Source organism: Kogia breviceps, chromosome 4 (assembly GCF_026419965.1).
Source record: "Kogia breviceps isolate mKogBre1 chromosome 4, mKogBre1 haplotype 1, whole genome shotgun sequence".
NCBI lineage: Eukaryota > Metazoa > Chordata > Mammalia > Artiodactyla > Physeteridae > Kogia > Kogia breviceps.
The window spans coordinates 52,898,133-52,916,583 of record NC_081313.1 but is presented as its reverse complement, the minus strand read 5'-3'; the positions used below and the strand labels follow the sequence as shown (position 1 = coordinate 52,916,583).

Genomic DNA, 18,451 nt, shown 5'->3' with positions numbered 1-18,451 from the left:
TATTACATGGCCTTTAACTTAAAAAAATTCAGTTATGCCTATCTCCCATGTAGTACACTCAAAAGTCATGTTACAACATGCATTTTACAGAAGAATAAACAGACACCAAGAGGGTATGTGACTTGCTCAAGATTACCTAGTAACACAGTCAGAATCAGTCATACAAAAGTGTAAGTTTCAGCCTAGGTTCACTGCAGGTATACCTCATTTACATGTTGAAATGTTTCATATACAGTAGCATGTATTTGTAAACTAACTTAATTTCTAAATTCACCAGGTGGCGTTGCTCTTAAGAACTCTACAGTGACATCATTTGTAATACAAATGTATACTTACATCTTGTATTTTGTAAGTAGTTTCCTAATATTGGAATTTCTTAAAACAGCTACTCTGTATGTGCAATGCCTTTAAAAAAAAATATTGGATATAATGGGAGTAAAAGAATAATAGGCTTTGTTTAAGCCAAAATAAAGTAACTATGAGGTGGCAGAACTTTTATGCACTGTTATGTTGCTATTTCTCACAATGTGGAGAGTTTTATTTCATCTACAGTAGAAAGCAGACATTCTTTATCTATTATATAGTAGAATATGGCAGGTGTAATAAAAGTAGGTTAAGTACAATGAAGATCTAACAGTCTAAGTACTATATTAACTAGCAATGTTTCCTTTGTTTTGTTGCAAATCTTAGAAAATAGCTTCATTATTTTAAATAGCCACAATAATGATTTCTTTATTTCTAAAATTAAAAGTTCTATGAAATCTATACCCCTCAAAAGTACCATATATCTCAATCATATCCTCTGAAGTTGTCATGATATATATTACAGAAATAAACCACAAAAAAGAGTTTCTTAACAAAAACACACTTTAAATTATCTAAAATGAATTAAAGGAACGAGAAAACTCTCAGCAGAATTCCATCAACATAGTAATAATCTGAACCATTAGGAGTTTAATAGAGTTTATCATCTTTTTAACAAAGAGCCTTTCCATATTTAACCAGCGACCCCAAAGAGGACGTGGACCCACACAAACAGCTGTGCATTACCAGAACTTCATAGATGTGATGAAAACAAAGAAAAGGAAATCCACAGCAGTGACTAACCATAACTGTACATTCAAAACAATGACCACACTGAAAATCATTAGAGTCAGTCTGTTTACTTAGGTTTGGAACAATAGATGACATTTAACCCCAACTTTTTAAATCCCTCTTTTGTTTACCTACAAATAATCCTTTAGTTCATCTATAAGATTATTATAATATTAGAGTAATATGAATAATATTAGTATTAGTAATTAACATTTAAAACAAAAAGCCCAGCTGTGAGTCAAAGACAATTAAGGAATATCTGAAACATTTCTACACGTGCCGTATATTCGGTCTTCCCAAGCACTTTTTTTTTTTTAACATCTTTATTTGAGTATAACTGTTTTACAATAGTGTGTTAGTTTCTCCTTTACAACAAAGTGAATCAGTTATACATATACATATGTTCCCATATCTCTTCCCTCTTGCCCCTCTTGCGTCACCCTCCCTCCCACCCTCCCTATCCCACCCCTCTAGGTGGTCACAAAGCACAGAGGTGATCTCCCTGTGCTATGCGGCAGCTTCCCACTAGCTATCTAATTTACATTTGGTAGTGTGTATATGTCCCTGCCACTCTCTCACATCGTCACCACTTACCCTTCCCCCCCAAGCACTTTTTCTTTAATCTCAAAAATAATGAATGAGAGTTAAACAATGGCTAATGATTAGATTCTTTCACAGAGAAAACTACCACTTACACACAGGAAAAAAGAGTTATCAAGGAGTTAAACATACTAATTTTGAACATACTCATATTTTGGCTTCCTGAAACTTACAAACGGCCAAGCAGATGTTTTTTCCAAGTTTTCTGATCTGCCAAGTTTTAACTTGGAATACATTTGTATACTAAAGTCAGAGTAATCAAATTAGAGAAATTTGGGCACAAAAAGCAAGGCAGTAAGACACATATCTTTCCTCATCTCAACATAAACAAATTACAGGGAACTTTGATTGAGCTGCCAGCAGAAACTTTCATCTCACTGACAGGAGGAAACCTCCCAGCAGCTGCACACATCTGCAAGGCGATCAGATAGATGCTGCTGCTGTACGGGCTGATCCGACACAAAACTGAGTCCCGTGTTCCCAGAACTGAACAGAGTTGCTACCCTCGACAGACTTCCCAGACTTCTGACAGAATGCCCAACCGGCTCATCAGATGTCACTGCCAGCCACGATTTAACTATTCTTGAACAACCAGCAGAAAAAAATAAACAACCAACAAAGTCTCAAACTAAAAGTCGTATCTATTGTCTCTGACAAAAGAGCCTTTCTCGTTGAACCCTGTGATGGGTCACTTAGCTCTGTAACTAGAGACAGCGTATTCACGTTGCTAAGAACTGTGCACATATCTGTGCCCAGTAAAGGAATGAAAAGGGAACTTTGAAATCCTCCACGGCTGGCCACTGGCAACCCTACATTTCAAGAATGGAAGGATCTCCTACCTGGAGCCCTCTTCGTCTTAGAATGCTGGACTCATCCATCTCCCCCTCCGCTTTCTCTGAGCCTCTCACAACAGTCTAGCCATGCTGTACTACCTCTACTTCAGCACGCTAATTCAGAGCCCAGCAGCTGCTAAACACTTACATCACGCTCTAGCTGATTGGAGCCCAGGGTCAGCTGGTCCCGCTTAGTTATTCACTCCAGCAACTTCGGGGGATCACGGATGCTTGCAGTTCGGAGGGAGAGCGCAGCAAGTGGGCTCAGACGCCTAATGCATCCATCCAGGCGGAGGAGCCTCTTGCTAGTAGATAGGAAATTGTGGGAGCCCTGGTTTTTTTTTCTCCTTCAAAGTACTGGCCCTGGCATTCCAGGTGACCAGAAGATGGCTTTCGGCAGTGGCCTCGGGTCAAGCCCCTTCGGAAGCAACTATAAGGTCAAGGTGGCCAAGTAAATCAGCGGTGACAGACACCTCTGTAAAAGGCAGCTGCTGATTGAGATGGTGAGAAACTAGGGCACAGCTGGCCAGCCAAGCAGCACCACCATGCCTGGCGCTCATCTTTTCTGATGGCATCAAAGAAAAGGAAATGTTGCAGAACGCACACGCTGCCGGAAAACCTGAAAACGGAGGGCTCAGCGCGGCTGCTCTCCAGCCACAGCGGGTGGAACACCTTACCGCTCCCAGTGTGAAAGCCAGTTCATTTACATAAATACCTTGCCGGTCGATTCCTAGCCCAAAGATACAGTTTAGATTTTAATTTCCCTTGTGATAACAACTTCGTTCTGTTGATAACTGGACCAAAATGTAAAAAGGGAGAAGAAATTCTAAGAGCCATCATTAGTTGGAACAGTAACCTATTTCTAGTCCAGAAGCAACTAAAAAAAAAAAGATTCCCATCATGTGCAATTTCACAGTCTGTTTCAACTTGTTTACTCCACTCATCCTCATCTTATTTCAATTCAAAGCAACCAAGAAATGAATATTAAGTTTTCATTACTGGCCTAGCACAGGAGTAACAATATACGATGCTACCAATTTATAATAAATTATTCCCCCTTGATTTCTCTTCTAAAGATACTTAAATTGAGAGCATAGTATGGTCCTGAGAAGCAGACACTAGGGCTACCTGTAGTTTGTCTCAGAACTACCTCCTCCTTCACTTTATCCCTTAGCCAGTCTTTTTTTCTTGGAAGAAAGGTAGTTAGGAAGGCAGGCATACTTTTTCTTTTTAAAAATCGGTAATTTCTTGTTTTTTTACCTAATCCAGATAACTAGCGATTTCTAAACGTGGGGGGTGGGAAAGGAAGAGAAAAATGGTTCCTTACCCAGCCACCTGCTATTACACTAGCTTTCTGTCTCTTTCTGGCTGTCAACACACTATTAGGCTTGCCATCAATTGATTAGATTATGTCATTTAAAATAGCTCAGGGATTTATGAATCTAACCACGGAGGAAAATTGATTGCATTTTATGTTCCCAAACCATCTTTGCCTACATCTCCAGACATACAAAGAGAAACCCTGTCAAGAAATGTCACCCCTTCCTCGCAGAAGCAACCTCGGAGAAGGGTATCAGGGTATTTTTTCCACTTAGGTGTGCTCCTTTGATACCACTTAAAGGAAGAAAACCCCAGAGAGTTTTTTTGTTCTTGTTCTCAGGTGGAGGAGTAATGCCATCTCTAAAAGCAAAGAAAAAGCACAAACCTGGTTGTTGCTCAAACCAAAATGTACCCCCAACTTCTAGCACAAATGATTTTAAAGATTTTTTTAAACTACATATTCTTGTTTAAATTCAAGGACAAAAAAAGGAAAAAAAGAAAATCTAGGGGTGGAAGGGAAGAATCAGCGTGCTATCTGTGGGAGAATCTGCAAAGCTGGTGGAAACAGATCCCATCCTTGACAGGCCCACCTGTACTTTTAACCTTTTCCCCCGCAAAAGGAAGGCTAGTCTCTTCAATGAAAACAAAAGGAATGACAGTTGTTGCCCTTTCTCCCTCAGTTCACCCTCCTGAGAGAAGAGCTTAAACAGCTCCTTGAATGTGAAGTGCCGTCTTCAACAAAGTACCTTGGCAGGGGGTCAGAATATATTTACCAACTTAGATGTCACTGTTATCTGCCCACAGAGCCCTAAGAAAGTCCTAACTGAATTTAGGAAAAACAAATCATGACCCAAGAAGCTGAACTTTTAAAAAGCAAAAGCCGAGCATGGTGTCCTTAGACACACTTGTGATCTGAGGGCTGTGATCTTCATTGCGCTGGTCCTTCTAGAAAAAGTGAGGTCTGATGGAGGACATCAAGTTCCCACCAGAGAAAAGGAAGGGAAAAGACTTTTCCCCTTCAAATAAAGATCATAGGATGCCAGGAGGAAAAAAAAGAGAGCCCAGAAGTATCTTTTCTGTGGCCAATCATGTAAGCTGGTTGGAAGTGCTATCAGAAGACATTTCGAGTGACAAAAAGTCAGGTGATGTGTATCCAAGATAAGTGGGTTCTATGCATCTTAGGCACTTGGCACCTAGACCTGTTTGGTGGCTGGGAGCGATAAAAAGGAACTTGGCTAAGGGTGAAAAGTATGTTTCTTAACAAAGGAATATTCTGAGATAAAAATCTAGGTTAGTATTCAACCATTAACTAAGTCTAAGATGAGGATTATGATCATTGCACCAACAAATCTAGTATGAAAAAATATCGATTACCTGTCAAAATGTATCACTTTGAGAAGTGATACACATACATTTTAAAGAAATAAAACCAGCCAGAGGCAAAAGCATTTGGGACAAAAATGAAAGGCTGCTGAAAAATGACATCAAGCAATAACGGCTTAGAAAAGGGAATAGTAAGATGAAAACTGTTACATTTACCCTTTGCTATATATTTTCTCATCAAGATAAGCCATGTGTTAAAATGCAATACAAATTTCAAATGATGACACTATTCACAGGTAATAATTAGGAGTTAGTCTAATTTCCATGAATAAACTCAGTTTTCCTGCAATTTTATACCTTCATGTAATATTTGCACAATACTGTGAGTCAGTTCAGAAAGTAACAACCTCAACATGTATAGCTTTTACGTGTGTATTCAAATAAAATCTGGTAGGCTTTCTCATTAATTGTAATCTAAATCCAGGAGTTTCACAGTACTTGATTAAAAAAAAATTATTTGTATGGATACACCTCATGCACACTCTACCATAGGCATAATTTACTTCATAGAATACTCAGCCTCTGTGGACACTCTAATAAGGGCCAAATTTAAATTTTATTAATTAATAAATGGCTCACAGAAACAAAAACAAGACCAAATCCAGAGTGAGAAAAATCAGGGGAGGGATGGGAAGCGTTTGGTTGTTAAGTATTTTCACAAAGGGAAAGGATAAGATTTTGTGATCACTGACGTCCACGTAATGTCATCTGGTGGCAGGATACAGGTTTGTCACCTGATTTACACAGTCACACATTCCTCACAAATTTAAGAACCAGTTACCGCTCCACTCTAGATCCACATCGGTTACACTACAGTTAATGCACCGTCTGATTTTACCTACTCTTCAGCAACTGAATGTGCACTGGGAAACGGTGGTGAGGAATTTTTTAAGCACCACAGATGGGGGACGTTTCCAAACGTAACCTTACCTACTACACTCCACTGGCTAAATCCTCTCCCTGCCAGCAGCTCTCAGCCTGTGGCTCGTGGACCACTTCTCCAAAAGCCACGGAGGTGACGTGTGAGGGGGTGTGAGAGGGTAAGTTCCTGGTGGAGGCGGGGGCTTCCCTCTCCAGATCTGCCAGAGGGAGGAGACTCATAAGAGCACAGCTGTGACCCTATCCCTCATCTCCCCAGAGTTCTCAGTGTGCTGGAATGTGATTTCCAGTACCATGACCCCAATCTGTGGTGGGATTTCCCCTTAAGGTCGCCTTGTGTATTTGTGGCAGTGATGACTACTTGGCAAGATAGACAAGTACCCACAAAATGCATTAACTACCATATCCTGTCTGTTACTTTTAGACAACGGACCAAGGATTTGTACATCTCTGTGGATTCATGAGGGAGACCAATGTGGCCAAGTGGAGAAATCCCTTCATTCATGCATTGATTATGTTTTCCACTCACAGATAAATGCCAGTGGCCAATGAGTACGTTTTATTTTTAAAAAGGTAATATAAAGGTCATAAAGAGTTACAAATAAGAAACAGGTCATTCATGAAAATGTATACAAAGCATCCATTATTGTGAATATTATTATTCCTATGTCAATTTAAGTGGTAAAGAGAACCCTGAATGCCAGTGACCAATGTAACTGTGAGATTTGCTCAAAATACATATAAATATTTCGGTGCTTATATTGAAAATCCTTAATTTTAGCACTTTATTTTCCTCCATGTTTTATTTCTAAATAACAATAGCCAACATATATTGAGCCAATATATACACAGTATATACATATACACAATATATATATACACATATACACACTATATGCCAATCACTGCTCTAAATACTTTATACAAGTCATCTCATCGAATTCTTGCAACAGCTCCATGAATTAGCTATATTATCATCCCATTATACAGATAAGGAAGCTGACATCAGAGAGGTTAAGTATCTTCCTAAGATTACACAGCTAAGGAAAGGCAGAACTGAGATAAGAACTCTGACGGCTGACTCTTGAGTTGGGGTTCCTAACAGCCCTATTGCCTCCTAGTGCTTAAACAAAGAAGGAAAACGTGCTTTCAGGGTGAAAGGAACACATGAAAGGTGTCAGATTTTTTAGCTTCAAAAGGCAAATTACCACATTCTAAGCTGTCAATGGTCAGAACACACCAGAAAAGAGCATTTGGAATCTCACATTCCATGGCCACTTGTCTCTAAAAGACAAAAGGAGGAGGGTCTCAGCTGCTTTGGGGCCCGAAGGGAGAAAGGTGCCCCTGGGCAGGAGTGGGGGGAGGAAGAGGGCGGCCAGAGTTCTGGGGTGTGGCTCTACTTCTTAAATGCATCTGGGCCTCCAGAGGCTCCACTCTTGGAACAACTCTTCACCCTTCTGGGTCCAAAATTATACAGTTCTAAATATAACATGTACTTACTTACAATCAAGTGAATTCCACAGAACTAAGCCCCCCCCCCCCCTTTCAGTTGTGGAGCCAGTGTACTACACATCTCCATTAATCTGTGGGCTTTTCTTCAATCTCTAGTCTGATACTCTTCCGTTTTCTGGAATTTACCACTGAAGGCACTCCGTAAATCACTCTTTCCTTCCAGGTGAAATGACTCGGCAAAGCTGTCCTGGGCAGTGCTGAGAAGCTGAAAGGGAGGGGAAATCCCAACCCTGACTTTTCCTTCCATTTTCTGGAAGTCATGACTCCCCAGAATCCTTAGGAGAAAGCACCCTGCCCTGAGAGCCAGTGCCCAGGGCAGGCTCTACCAGCCAGACACTCAAGTAGCTGGGGTTTCGAAAGTCCCTTCACTTCCTTGAGCTTCGGTTTCTTGTTTGTGAAATTAAGATATTACTATGGGCTTAGCAGTGGGAAGCTGGGAAGAGCAGGAGGCCACCTGCTGGGAAATTGCAAAACTGGTCCCAGTGTCCTCAAGGTAGGAGCAGCCCATGCCCCTCACTCTGGACACCTGGTCCCTCCCCTACTGACTCCACAATCAGGACTCCAAACCCCCCTTCCTCCTCCAGTCTATTAGCATCTCATCGAGCATCTGCTTCACATGCCACTCAGCTACCTGCCTGGTTTCCAGCCTCCTTCGCCCTGCCGGGAACATGCGAGAGGCTGAGGGTGAAGCTCAGCTTTCCCAGCAGTCCCTTCCTCATCACTATGCTCCCAAAGTGAGAAAGCAGCGCTCTGACACCAGGGATGTGCTGAAGCATGGGGGCTGAAAAGCACGCTGCAGAATTCAGTGTTAACTCTGAGAGCAGGTTAAATGTCTGGCTACAGTTGACACTTATCTTCATCCCTAACACCGTGGTATTACAGCATTAGTCTAATCTTCAGAAACATTATTTATTAAAGTAACATACAAGTGAACCAGAGATGGATCACCAGTGTCATCAGTGCCCAAAAGTATAAAGACACCCAGAAATAGGTTCCATTCTATTTAAAGTCCCAGGAGATATTATGCTCAGGAACAAACACTGAAACTACACATTACCTTGTCCTATATTTTTAAATGGTCATTTAAAATTGTACAATAAAGTTCAATCTTTATTGAACTTTATTATAAGGTAAAAAAAAAAAAAATGCAGTTCATATTGCATGTGTCTTTTTCTCCCCAAAGAAAAAAATTTTAAACCTGTCAAGGAGACGAAAACAAAGGGCTTGATGCCTTCTAGGGAGAGGAGGAATTTTCCCACTCAAAAGAAAAGAGGGGATCTAACGTCTTCCCACTGATAATACACCAAAGTCTGAAGTTATCCAAAGAGTAGCATTTTCTAAAACACGTTTCATTTAGCAAAAATTGCAGGTGGTGTCACTAGCAAGCATATGCCTCTGAAATATGCTGCATCCCAGGCTTCCTACATGTAGCTGCATTTTCCATCCCGCCTATAATCCTGAAAACGGTTACAATGTATGCAATTGGGGATTTGCACAATGTAACATGAATGATCTTGCTTAAGCCTTTTCACAAGAAAGCTATACTGTCTTGACATCTGCATCACCTTTTTAAATCTAATTATTTCTGGCATATTAGCCATCAAATCACCACTGACAATATGACAGGAATCACGGTATTGAAAAAATTACATCCTAGGAGGAAATAATAAAATATAAATCACATACGTAATTTTCTTTTGAACATTTTAACAATGACACCCTCATATACATATGAAATATAGCAGACTATCCTCATAAATGCCCCAACATCAATCACAGTAGGAAAACATTCTCTACTTTGTGAACACACGGATCCAACAAAATATAGCATTTCTAATAAAACTGGGTAATACAACTTCATTTTTTTCATCGAGGGCATTTATGAAGATCTGACAATGGAAAATAGCTTCAATATTTTTTTTCATTTATGTCCCTTCATCTCCAAATGACACAGCCAACACTGGGACCGTAAACTAATATTTAGCAAACTCCTGTATTTCATATTAATATAGACAGAGATGGGAGTAGATGAGTGAAGTTGACATTGGCCGTACTGCCAGCATAGGGTGCCTGCCCTTTGTATGAGCTTCAGACATGAGTATGTCAATCTGCTAATATGCCTGATAATACTCCTGGCATCAACTAAGTATTGATATTTTATGAGTTTCTGAAACAGAGAGATATTCCTAAAATTATTCCTAAAGTGATGAGATCTACCTAGAGATAAAAGATGAAGATTATTTTCAAATTTTGAACTCTATTGTCTATATTGTGAGTTTAACTCAGAATCAGAGATTATAAAAGCACTTTCAGGCTACGCATGTATTAAACTTTTCTTTTTTAATCCTACAGTGACAAGAAACTAAGTTCTAGGTTAAATGTGCTGTTACCTACCTAAACTTCTAAAAAAAAAGTAAACACGAGGGGAGAAAAGATAAGGAAAATCTTCTAAGAAGAAAAATCAAGCTAGTCCCCTTGGAATTTAAAAGCTGATTCAAACACAGTTCTTAAATTACAAATACATGCACCACAGATAAATTGGGTTTTTTGTTTTTGTTTTGTAGTGGCAGAGTTTCTCTCTACACTACAAGAACATATAGTCAGGCATCATTACTCAAAATACCATGATTCTTGGGGTCACATTATACATTTAGTCTATGACTCTCATCTAAGACCTTGACAAGCAGCCTCTCCCAGTTTTTCCTTTCTCCATCTCTTAGCCCAAGAAAAATACTCACTTGCCTAGCTTTCTTAATAATATTTTAAATTATAAATGTAATAGATGTCTATTGTGGAACATCTGGAATAGACACCACCATATCATCTCTAGTTTACTGAACAATGATTTAGTACCCTGATTTTTATTTATTTATTTATTTTTTTTTTGCGGTACGCGGGCCTCTCACTGTTGTGGCCTCTCCCGTTGTGGAGCACAGGCTCCGGACACGCAGGCTCAGCGGCCATGGCTCACGGGCCCAGCCGCTCCGCGGCATGTGGGATCTTCCCAGACCGGGGCACGAACCCGTGTCCCACCAGGGATGCCCAAGTACCCTGATTTTTTTTAAAACACCAAAATGTACATGCACTCTCATATATACAGGACATGGAAATTTCTAAAAAGTGGTCTTGAAAATAATTCTTAAAGTAAAACTAATAAGTGGCCTTCACAGACTGAAATCAGTATTCAACAGTCTTCCTAAGGTAGCTGATTTAATTTCTCTCTAGCCTATAAAATACAGCAGGGGCTCTGGTGCATTCTCCTTAAAAAATCAAGGAAATCTATCTCAAGTTTTACAGACTGATATAAAGTCACTATGTGCTATTTGAAATCCCAGGCTCATTCATTTATATTCATTAATCTTAATGATGTCATTAAGGCACAATGTGTTTCACAGAAACTAATTGTATTTTGCCAGAATCAAACATTAACAATTATGCCTCCCATTATCACCTAATAAAATAATATAAAATTTTAAAAGTCTTAGGCATGTCACTGAATATTTGGCATGGTAACTGATTTGCATTTTTAATGCTACAATAAATTTACCAGATTATCATCAGCTAGATAAATTAATATTCTTTAAGTAAGGCAGGCAATAGGGAATTCTTCCACTAGAAATCAGCAACACTCTACACTTCCTTCCTTGAGCTTTATTGAATACAGGCTTAGCCCTCCTTTGTCCCCTTATCTAAAGCTGGCTTTTGAGACACAAGCTAATACCACACAAGAGAACATATTCCTCTTTAATTTTATATACTTATCATCGCTTTAAGAAAAGATAGGAGACTAGGAAATGTAGGCTCTTCAAGTAAAGGAGAAATATCTATCTACCTAGGCAGTAAAAATGCCCTGAGTCAGAAGTGTATGAATCAACTTGTTTAAATCATTGTATTACTATATATATATATATATATATATATATATATATTTATGCCCTTGATTCAGAAACCAATCACCAAGCAGTTGCTATGGGTTAGGCATTAAGGTGGATATTGAGAATAGAAAGAGGAAAAAGACTCAGTTCCATCGGAACATACTCATGGGATCCTAAGACATGAAAAAAACAGACAAAATACAAGCGGATCAGTAGAGTCACATGGACAAACATACACTCAAGGTGCTGGTGCTGCAAAAGTACCAAGGAAGGATGGACTCAGAAGGGTGGGTGGAGAATAAGGGAGGTTTGGGGAGAGGAAGTAAATGGTGGTTCCCAAATTTATCTGCACATTAGAATCACTGGAAGACCTTTTATAATTTCCAAAACCTGAAGCCACGCCCAGACCAATTAAATCACAATCTTGGGGGTGGGGGGGGTGCTTCCACTGTGCAGACAAGCTCGGGAACCACTGGTCTAAAGGGAGTGGGACTAAGTAGGGGAGATAGGGAAGATGACAGAAGCTCAGTGGTTAGAAGGTCTCCACTACTTACCACTAAGCTCCTATCATCTTCCCTATAAGTGATTATTCAACTTGCGAAAAGGGCAAGAGGAGAGAGGTGATGGGAAAGAGCAAGGAAAAGGAAGGATTGATTCCTGTAGCCATGAAAGAACACCACTTTAATCTCTTTTCACCAAAGACTAGTATTTCCACGGAAAGACAAGGCACTTTTTGTACAACCTTCCTCTAAAATTGAAGTTCAGTGAACTGGATAAGTCCTGTCTTGGTCTTACTAAACACATTACTATGACTCAATTATTAAAAGCAAACAGGATCCTTCATCTTTTCCTTCTTGAGGTTTCCTCAAATGCAGAACTCCGGTGATGATTTTATACCTCACCTGACAACCTTGGATGCCTGTCACCACTCTCCTCTGAGACAGATAGGAAAGGACATTTGTGAGGAGCCTGTTAATTGTGTTCTTTAACTGTCCTCTAAAGAAAACTAAACACAATAGGACATGTGTATCCTGACTGTTTTATCTATAGAAAATATTAATAGATTAACTCTGATTCCATTTTGTCAAACAATACACAGAGATTCCTTACCTTAAGCCATCAGGAAAGATATAGACTTCTTTAGGGAAAAATGTGTAATGCAATTCTAGTACTTTGCTGGAAAGCAGGAATTTAAAAAAAATCCTTACTTGTCTTCTGAAGTGCATGATTTAGAAATACGTTACCAATTTCACTACTCAGTTTTCAGAGGGGACACTTGTATTTAAGGAGTGAAAATGCTGCTTTCTTTGCATGCTTCTGAAGAAGTATCTTTAACTATCTTTGAGTATAAAAACCATAACATATTCTTAGCATGGAGTTGCTGTTTTGGCGCGTGTTTAATCACACGTACATTAAGTTACTAACAATGCATTCCAGGAACATGCAGTCTATTCCTTCAAGAAGTTACAACTAACATGTTGCACTAAAATGTTTTTTTTTTAAGTTACTGGAAGGAATTTCTCCAGCTCAAGTATTCAGCATTTTCTGAACATAATTCAAACATACAAATCTGATACCAAAACATCTATCATACATTATTCTCTAAAGTTCAAAATGCTATCAAGATTAACAACATTCTCTTACTTGTAGCAGTAATCTGCAGCCCAAATGTTGTGGAAAAAATCTCCATGTGATGTCATAAAGGATTTAAATTTCAACCAGACATTAGCTTTTTTTTTTTTTTTTTTTTTTTTTTTTTTTTGTGGTAGGCGGGCCTCTCACTGCTGTGGCCTCTCCCCCTGCGGGGCACAGGCTCCGGACGCGCAGGCTCAGCAGCCGTGGCACACGGGCCCAGCCGCTCCGCGGCTCGCGGGATCCTCCCGGACCGGGGCACGAACCCGCGTCCCCTGCATCGGCAGGCGGACTCTCAACCACTGCGCCACCAGGGAAGCCCCAGACATTAGCTTTTTATAAGTTCTTCCCAACAATGTTCTTACAATGAGAGAGTTAGTTTTACATAGTCCAACTGTTGGTTTTTTTTTTCCCCAGTTGATTTCATGAAGCACCCTGCACACAGGGCATACCTTTTGCTCTCATGCATTATGAATGCATCTTTTAAAAAATCCTCCACGTGTTTGCTTTGCTTCTATCAGCTACAAATGAGATTTGCTGAGGCGCCACCTACTGGACAAAACACCATTAGCAACAGTGCGCTTCACCTTGATTCTTTCTTCCGGTTTTTAAAACTCTTGATTTTCTCTGCATTAATGCAGATGAAGATAGGTGAAAATGTTTCAGAGGAGGGTGACTGAACAAAAAACACAGAGTATGACCCGTCAAGGGTACTCTAGGTGACGATGTTTTGAATGCTCCTGATGGGAGTGCTGGCCTCTTTTTACCTATCTACAGCTGCTCGTCACGCTTAATGAGGCACAAGGGAAGAAACTAAAGGTCAGGAGAGACCCACGAGAGGACGATGCTTGCTTCAGACCAGGATGAAAGTGATCACCTCCCTCCCAAGCTGATGATCCACCCAGAGCTCAGCCAAGTAACGATTCTAGCTTTTTATAAATGCCATCATGTCAGTGAGGTGCGCACCTATCATACACAGATATTCTGATTTCACAGTTTGTTACTAGGTCAGGTAACAACATAAAACTCTGAAAACTATCCAGAGACCCTCCTTCCCTGAAGTTCCAGAAGGAGAGAGTTATAAGATGGGGAAAGGCGCCAGGCAAATACCACTGTCTGTTTATGTAAAGCTGCCCCTGGAAACCCACCTCTCCCTCCTCTAACCCCAATATGGGCCTGGGCTCAGGCAGAGCCTGGGGCGTGTTCAACATCTCTCTCCTAAATTGCCACAAGCCAGACAAAGAGGATGAGGACCTTTTCAGAGTCTATTGGTCACAATGCCCTTCCAAGGACAACAATGGAAGAATACACCGTGCAATTCTGACTTTGTCTCCCCTTCTATCAGGTTTGCACCTAACATGCCTTCCTTCACTACCAAATACTGCTGACCACGGAATCCTTTTCTGTTTCAAGCTATCAGACATGAAAATCCTAGGTTTGGAATTAGAACCACCCATTTCTTCTCAGTGGGTGAACTATATACCTAATGCCATTCATTGAGCACCTTTATAAAGCTGACAGGTCCCTATCTCCTGCTTTGCCCATTCGGATAATTTGTAAGTGGAAATACACAGCAATGTTGCCAGGCTCAGAAACATTTTGTTCAGAAGCAGTAAGCTAGAGGAAACGCCTTCTTACATCTGTCTTTCCTTTAGGGAGGAGATAGGGCCTGAGAAGCACTAGAATGGCAACTGAGCCACTGAAATCTCCTCCAGAGCCTCCCACTTAACTCTTGATTGCCCTTGAGAAAGTCATTTAATAAACTGCTTCATTTGATTTGTCTCAGTTTCCCGAAGGGAAGAGAAAACACACTTGCCCATTTTTACCCTCCAATATTTTATTTTGAAATTTTTCAAGCCTACAGAAAAGTTAAAAGAATACAACATCCCTTATAGTCTTCACCTTGATTCACCAATTGTGAACATTACCCCTAATTTTTTTTTTTTTGCTATCAATATTTGTGGAAATACAATGCAGACAAAAACTGTTTTTTTCAACTTAATAGGAAAATCTTGAGATGAAAAGCTCCACAAGCAGGTGATCAGTGATCATTAACTATACTGAGCAAGACTTCCCAAGTATAATTTTTACCAGGAATTAGACTTCTTTAAAAAATTAGAACTGCAGGGCTTCCCTGGTGGCGCAGTGGTTGAGAGTCCGCCTGCTGATGCAGGGGACGCGGGTTCGTGCCCCGGTCCGGGAAGATCCCACGTGCCAAGGAGCGGCTGGGCCCGTGAGCCATGGCCGCTGAGCCTGCGCGTCCGGAGCCTGTGCTCCACAGCAGGAGAGGCCACAACAGTGAGAGGCTCGCGTACCGCAAAAAAAAAAAAAAAAAGTGTCCTCATTAACGTTTTCCAGGAAATGCTTCAATAAGGACGGCCAGTCAGAGGTGAACCCCAGAATCATTCCGCTGCAGAGCTGGAAGTCATCCATTCCAAACCCCTCCTTTTAGAGACAGGAAAACTGAGACCCAGTGAGGCTGCTGCTTATCGCTCTCCACCTTTTATCCACTATAAATAATACACTCACACGTGAGAAGGAAGACCAGAGAGCCAGGAAGGTGGGACGAAGGGAGTATGAGGAGGAAGCCAGGCGTGGTCAAGGGCAGCAGCTCCCCAAACCCACCGACATTCACTCACAGCAGCACTGTCCTCCCAGGGCGATGCAGGACAGCCTCCTCTCCCAAACGTTCAGAATGCCCCTCCCGGCACCACAGCCTTACATCCCCCTCCTTCAAAGGTCTGACCCTGCATCAAGCATTTCTATTTTTCCTCTTTGTCGTTATGCTGTTAATGTTTCTTCTAACTCATTATTATTATTATTATTATTATTATTATTTTTTGCGGTACGCGGGCCTCTCACCGCCGTGGCCTCCCCCGCCGCGGAGCACAGGCTCCGGACGTGCAGTCTCAGCGGCCACGGCTCGCGGGATCCTCCCAGACCGGGGCACGAACCCGCGCCCCCTGCACCGGCAGGCGGACTCTCAACCACTGCGCCACCAGGGAAGCCCCATTATTATTTTTTTAACTTAATTTTTTTTTTTTTTTTGCGGTATGCGGGCCTCTCACTGCTGCGGCCTCTCCCGTTGCGGGAGCACAGCGCGGCATGTGGGATCTTCCCGGACCGGGGCACGAACCCGTGTCCGCTGCATCGGCAGGCTGACTCGCAACCACTGCGCCACCAGGGAAGCCCTCTTTTAACTCATTATTAAACACAGGTTCTATGGGAGCAAAGATTCAACCACGGCCAGTGAAGCTTTACCACGGGCAGCTTCGCAAGAAAACCACCTCTCTAAGCCAACCTAGGCAGGGGCCTCTGGAGGACACACAATGCAAGTTTTACGTTTACTGAGCCAGGTTTCTGGGTTTTATGTCCAAGATGGGATTTCCTCTGTTACTCTGGTCTTCTGCTCAAGAAATACAAATGCCTTTGCTTCTTAAAATTATCCATGGCCACTTTCAGAATCCCTGAATCAATACGATGAATTCGGCAGCAGAATATGAATTTTCAGGAATAAATCTATCAATTGTTTCTTGGCATCCTTCTTGGTCCAGAAGGGCCCTGTGGTCAGCTCGGCACCCACTGGCTGTGCCACAATAATGCTTATTGGCAGCAGGCTAATGCAGAAGATCACACCATTGTCCACCGGGCCGTCACCAGCCTTTTATTCTGTTATTTGCTGTTCTCTGCCTCCAGACTCAAACACAGACCTAGGCTGTGCAGAGGTTTATGGTCAGCCATCAATGGCTTCATTTGTAAAATCAGAGCCCTCCTGAACCCTTCCATAAAATACTTCTAGGAGTTTTGATAAATTATAGCTCATGTACCCAATTACAGTAACAGTCCCTAAAGTCACCAGGTTTTCTGTCAGTCCCTGTTGCAACCACACCTATCTTTTTAATATCTCTTCTCCTTTCTCAGAAAAAGTGTCGAAACACCTGACAGGCACCATTATTTAAGGAGTGTGCAATGCCTTCATCTTCTGAGAGAAAAAAATCTTTCTATTCCTTATAACATATCCATTTGGCTTCTTTACAAGCTACTGCACTGGGACCAAACATGTAACTAAATAAAGATGCTGACCAGATTATACTTTCTTGACACGACTGACTAGTAAGACGCTAGCATTCTCACAGCAGATGTCATATAGGTCAGAGCTGCAGGGCTTTTCAACTTGTTCGAGAGTTGACCTAGGGACTGCTCGATTAATTTATATGATGATGTCTCCCAGCCTCTTGTGCACTTGAGTGTGGCCACAGACTGAGTTCCAGACAATGGACGGTGGGGTAGATGTGTGCCACTCTTTAAGATCTGTCCACGAACACTTCCCATGCAATTCCTGCCCATATACTATTACTATCTGGGTGTTAACACCCAGGGTGACCTTGGAAAGGATATAAAGATGTCAGAACGTCTGTAAGCCTGAGTCCCTGAATGACCGCATGGAACAGAGCACATCTCTGCCAAAATGGCCTGCAGGTGAGGAAGAAAAACTATTGTTTATAGAAACAAACAATAACAACAGTAAATAAACTTCTAAGCCATTTCTTTTATACAACGCAATGCACTCTATGTCACTCTGATTAAACACTGGGAGAAAACTTACCTCACCACCAACTACAAATCATCCTAAAATAATGTGTGCAAGCATTCTCACAGCAGATGTCATACAGGTCAGAGCTGCAGGGCTTTTTCACTCGTTTGAGAGTTGACCTAGGGATTGCTCGGGTAATTTATATGATGATGTAGCCATGTGATGAAATACTGTAGCACAATTAAAATGGACTCAGTAAAGCTGTATGTGCTAATATGAGAGATCTTCATATCAAATCAAAAAGCAAGGTTCCAACAGTGTATGAAGTGTTTCAATTGTTTTCTTTATGGAGATATACACATAATTTTTTTTCTGCAACAAGTAACAAGAAACAATTACCAATGAGTTATCTTTGGGGAAAGGGACAAGGAGGAGACGTGAATCATTTTTTCATCTTATACCTTTTCTAATATTGTATATGTATTACTTTTTATAATAATGTCAACAGGGGTAGCAACACAGTGGGTTTTTTTTTTTCATACATTTTTGTACAATATTAACAAAAGGTTACCGCTAAAATGTCAATCAGAGCACTGAAGGAAGGATTATATCAATGGAACTGAATGAGCTTTTTTTTCCCTCCTCCAAGGCAGATTATCCCCCAAATGAGGACACTGTTGAGGTGACTGCCCATCGTAACCATACAGTACTGAATTTGTATTGTTGTCATGGATGACTGTGAGGATTTCCTATCTATTTATTTGGAACTCGGGGTCCCTATTTGTTTC

General features: G+C 41.0%; 1 protein-coding gene across 9 annotated transcripts in view; it reads right to left on the bottom strand.

Moving 5' to 3' along the window:
• Positions 1-18,451, bottom strand: part of MAST4 (microtubule associated serine/threonine kinase family member 4) — a 574,487-nt gene that overhangs the window by 335,071 nt on the left and 220,965 nt on the right. Inside the window, exon 1 of one of the 9 annotated variants that reach the window (XM_067031062.1) lies at positions 2,535-2,588. The exons of the other annotated variants lie outside the window; for them this stretch is intronic. Coding sequence (XP_066887163.1) covers positions 2,535-2,573 — 39 coding nt within the window. The 5' untranslated portion in view covers positions 2,574-2,588. Of the gene's footprint in view, positions 1-2,534; positions 2,589-18,451 lie in introns of those variants that run through there. 9 annotated transcript variants of the gene reach the window in all.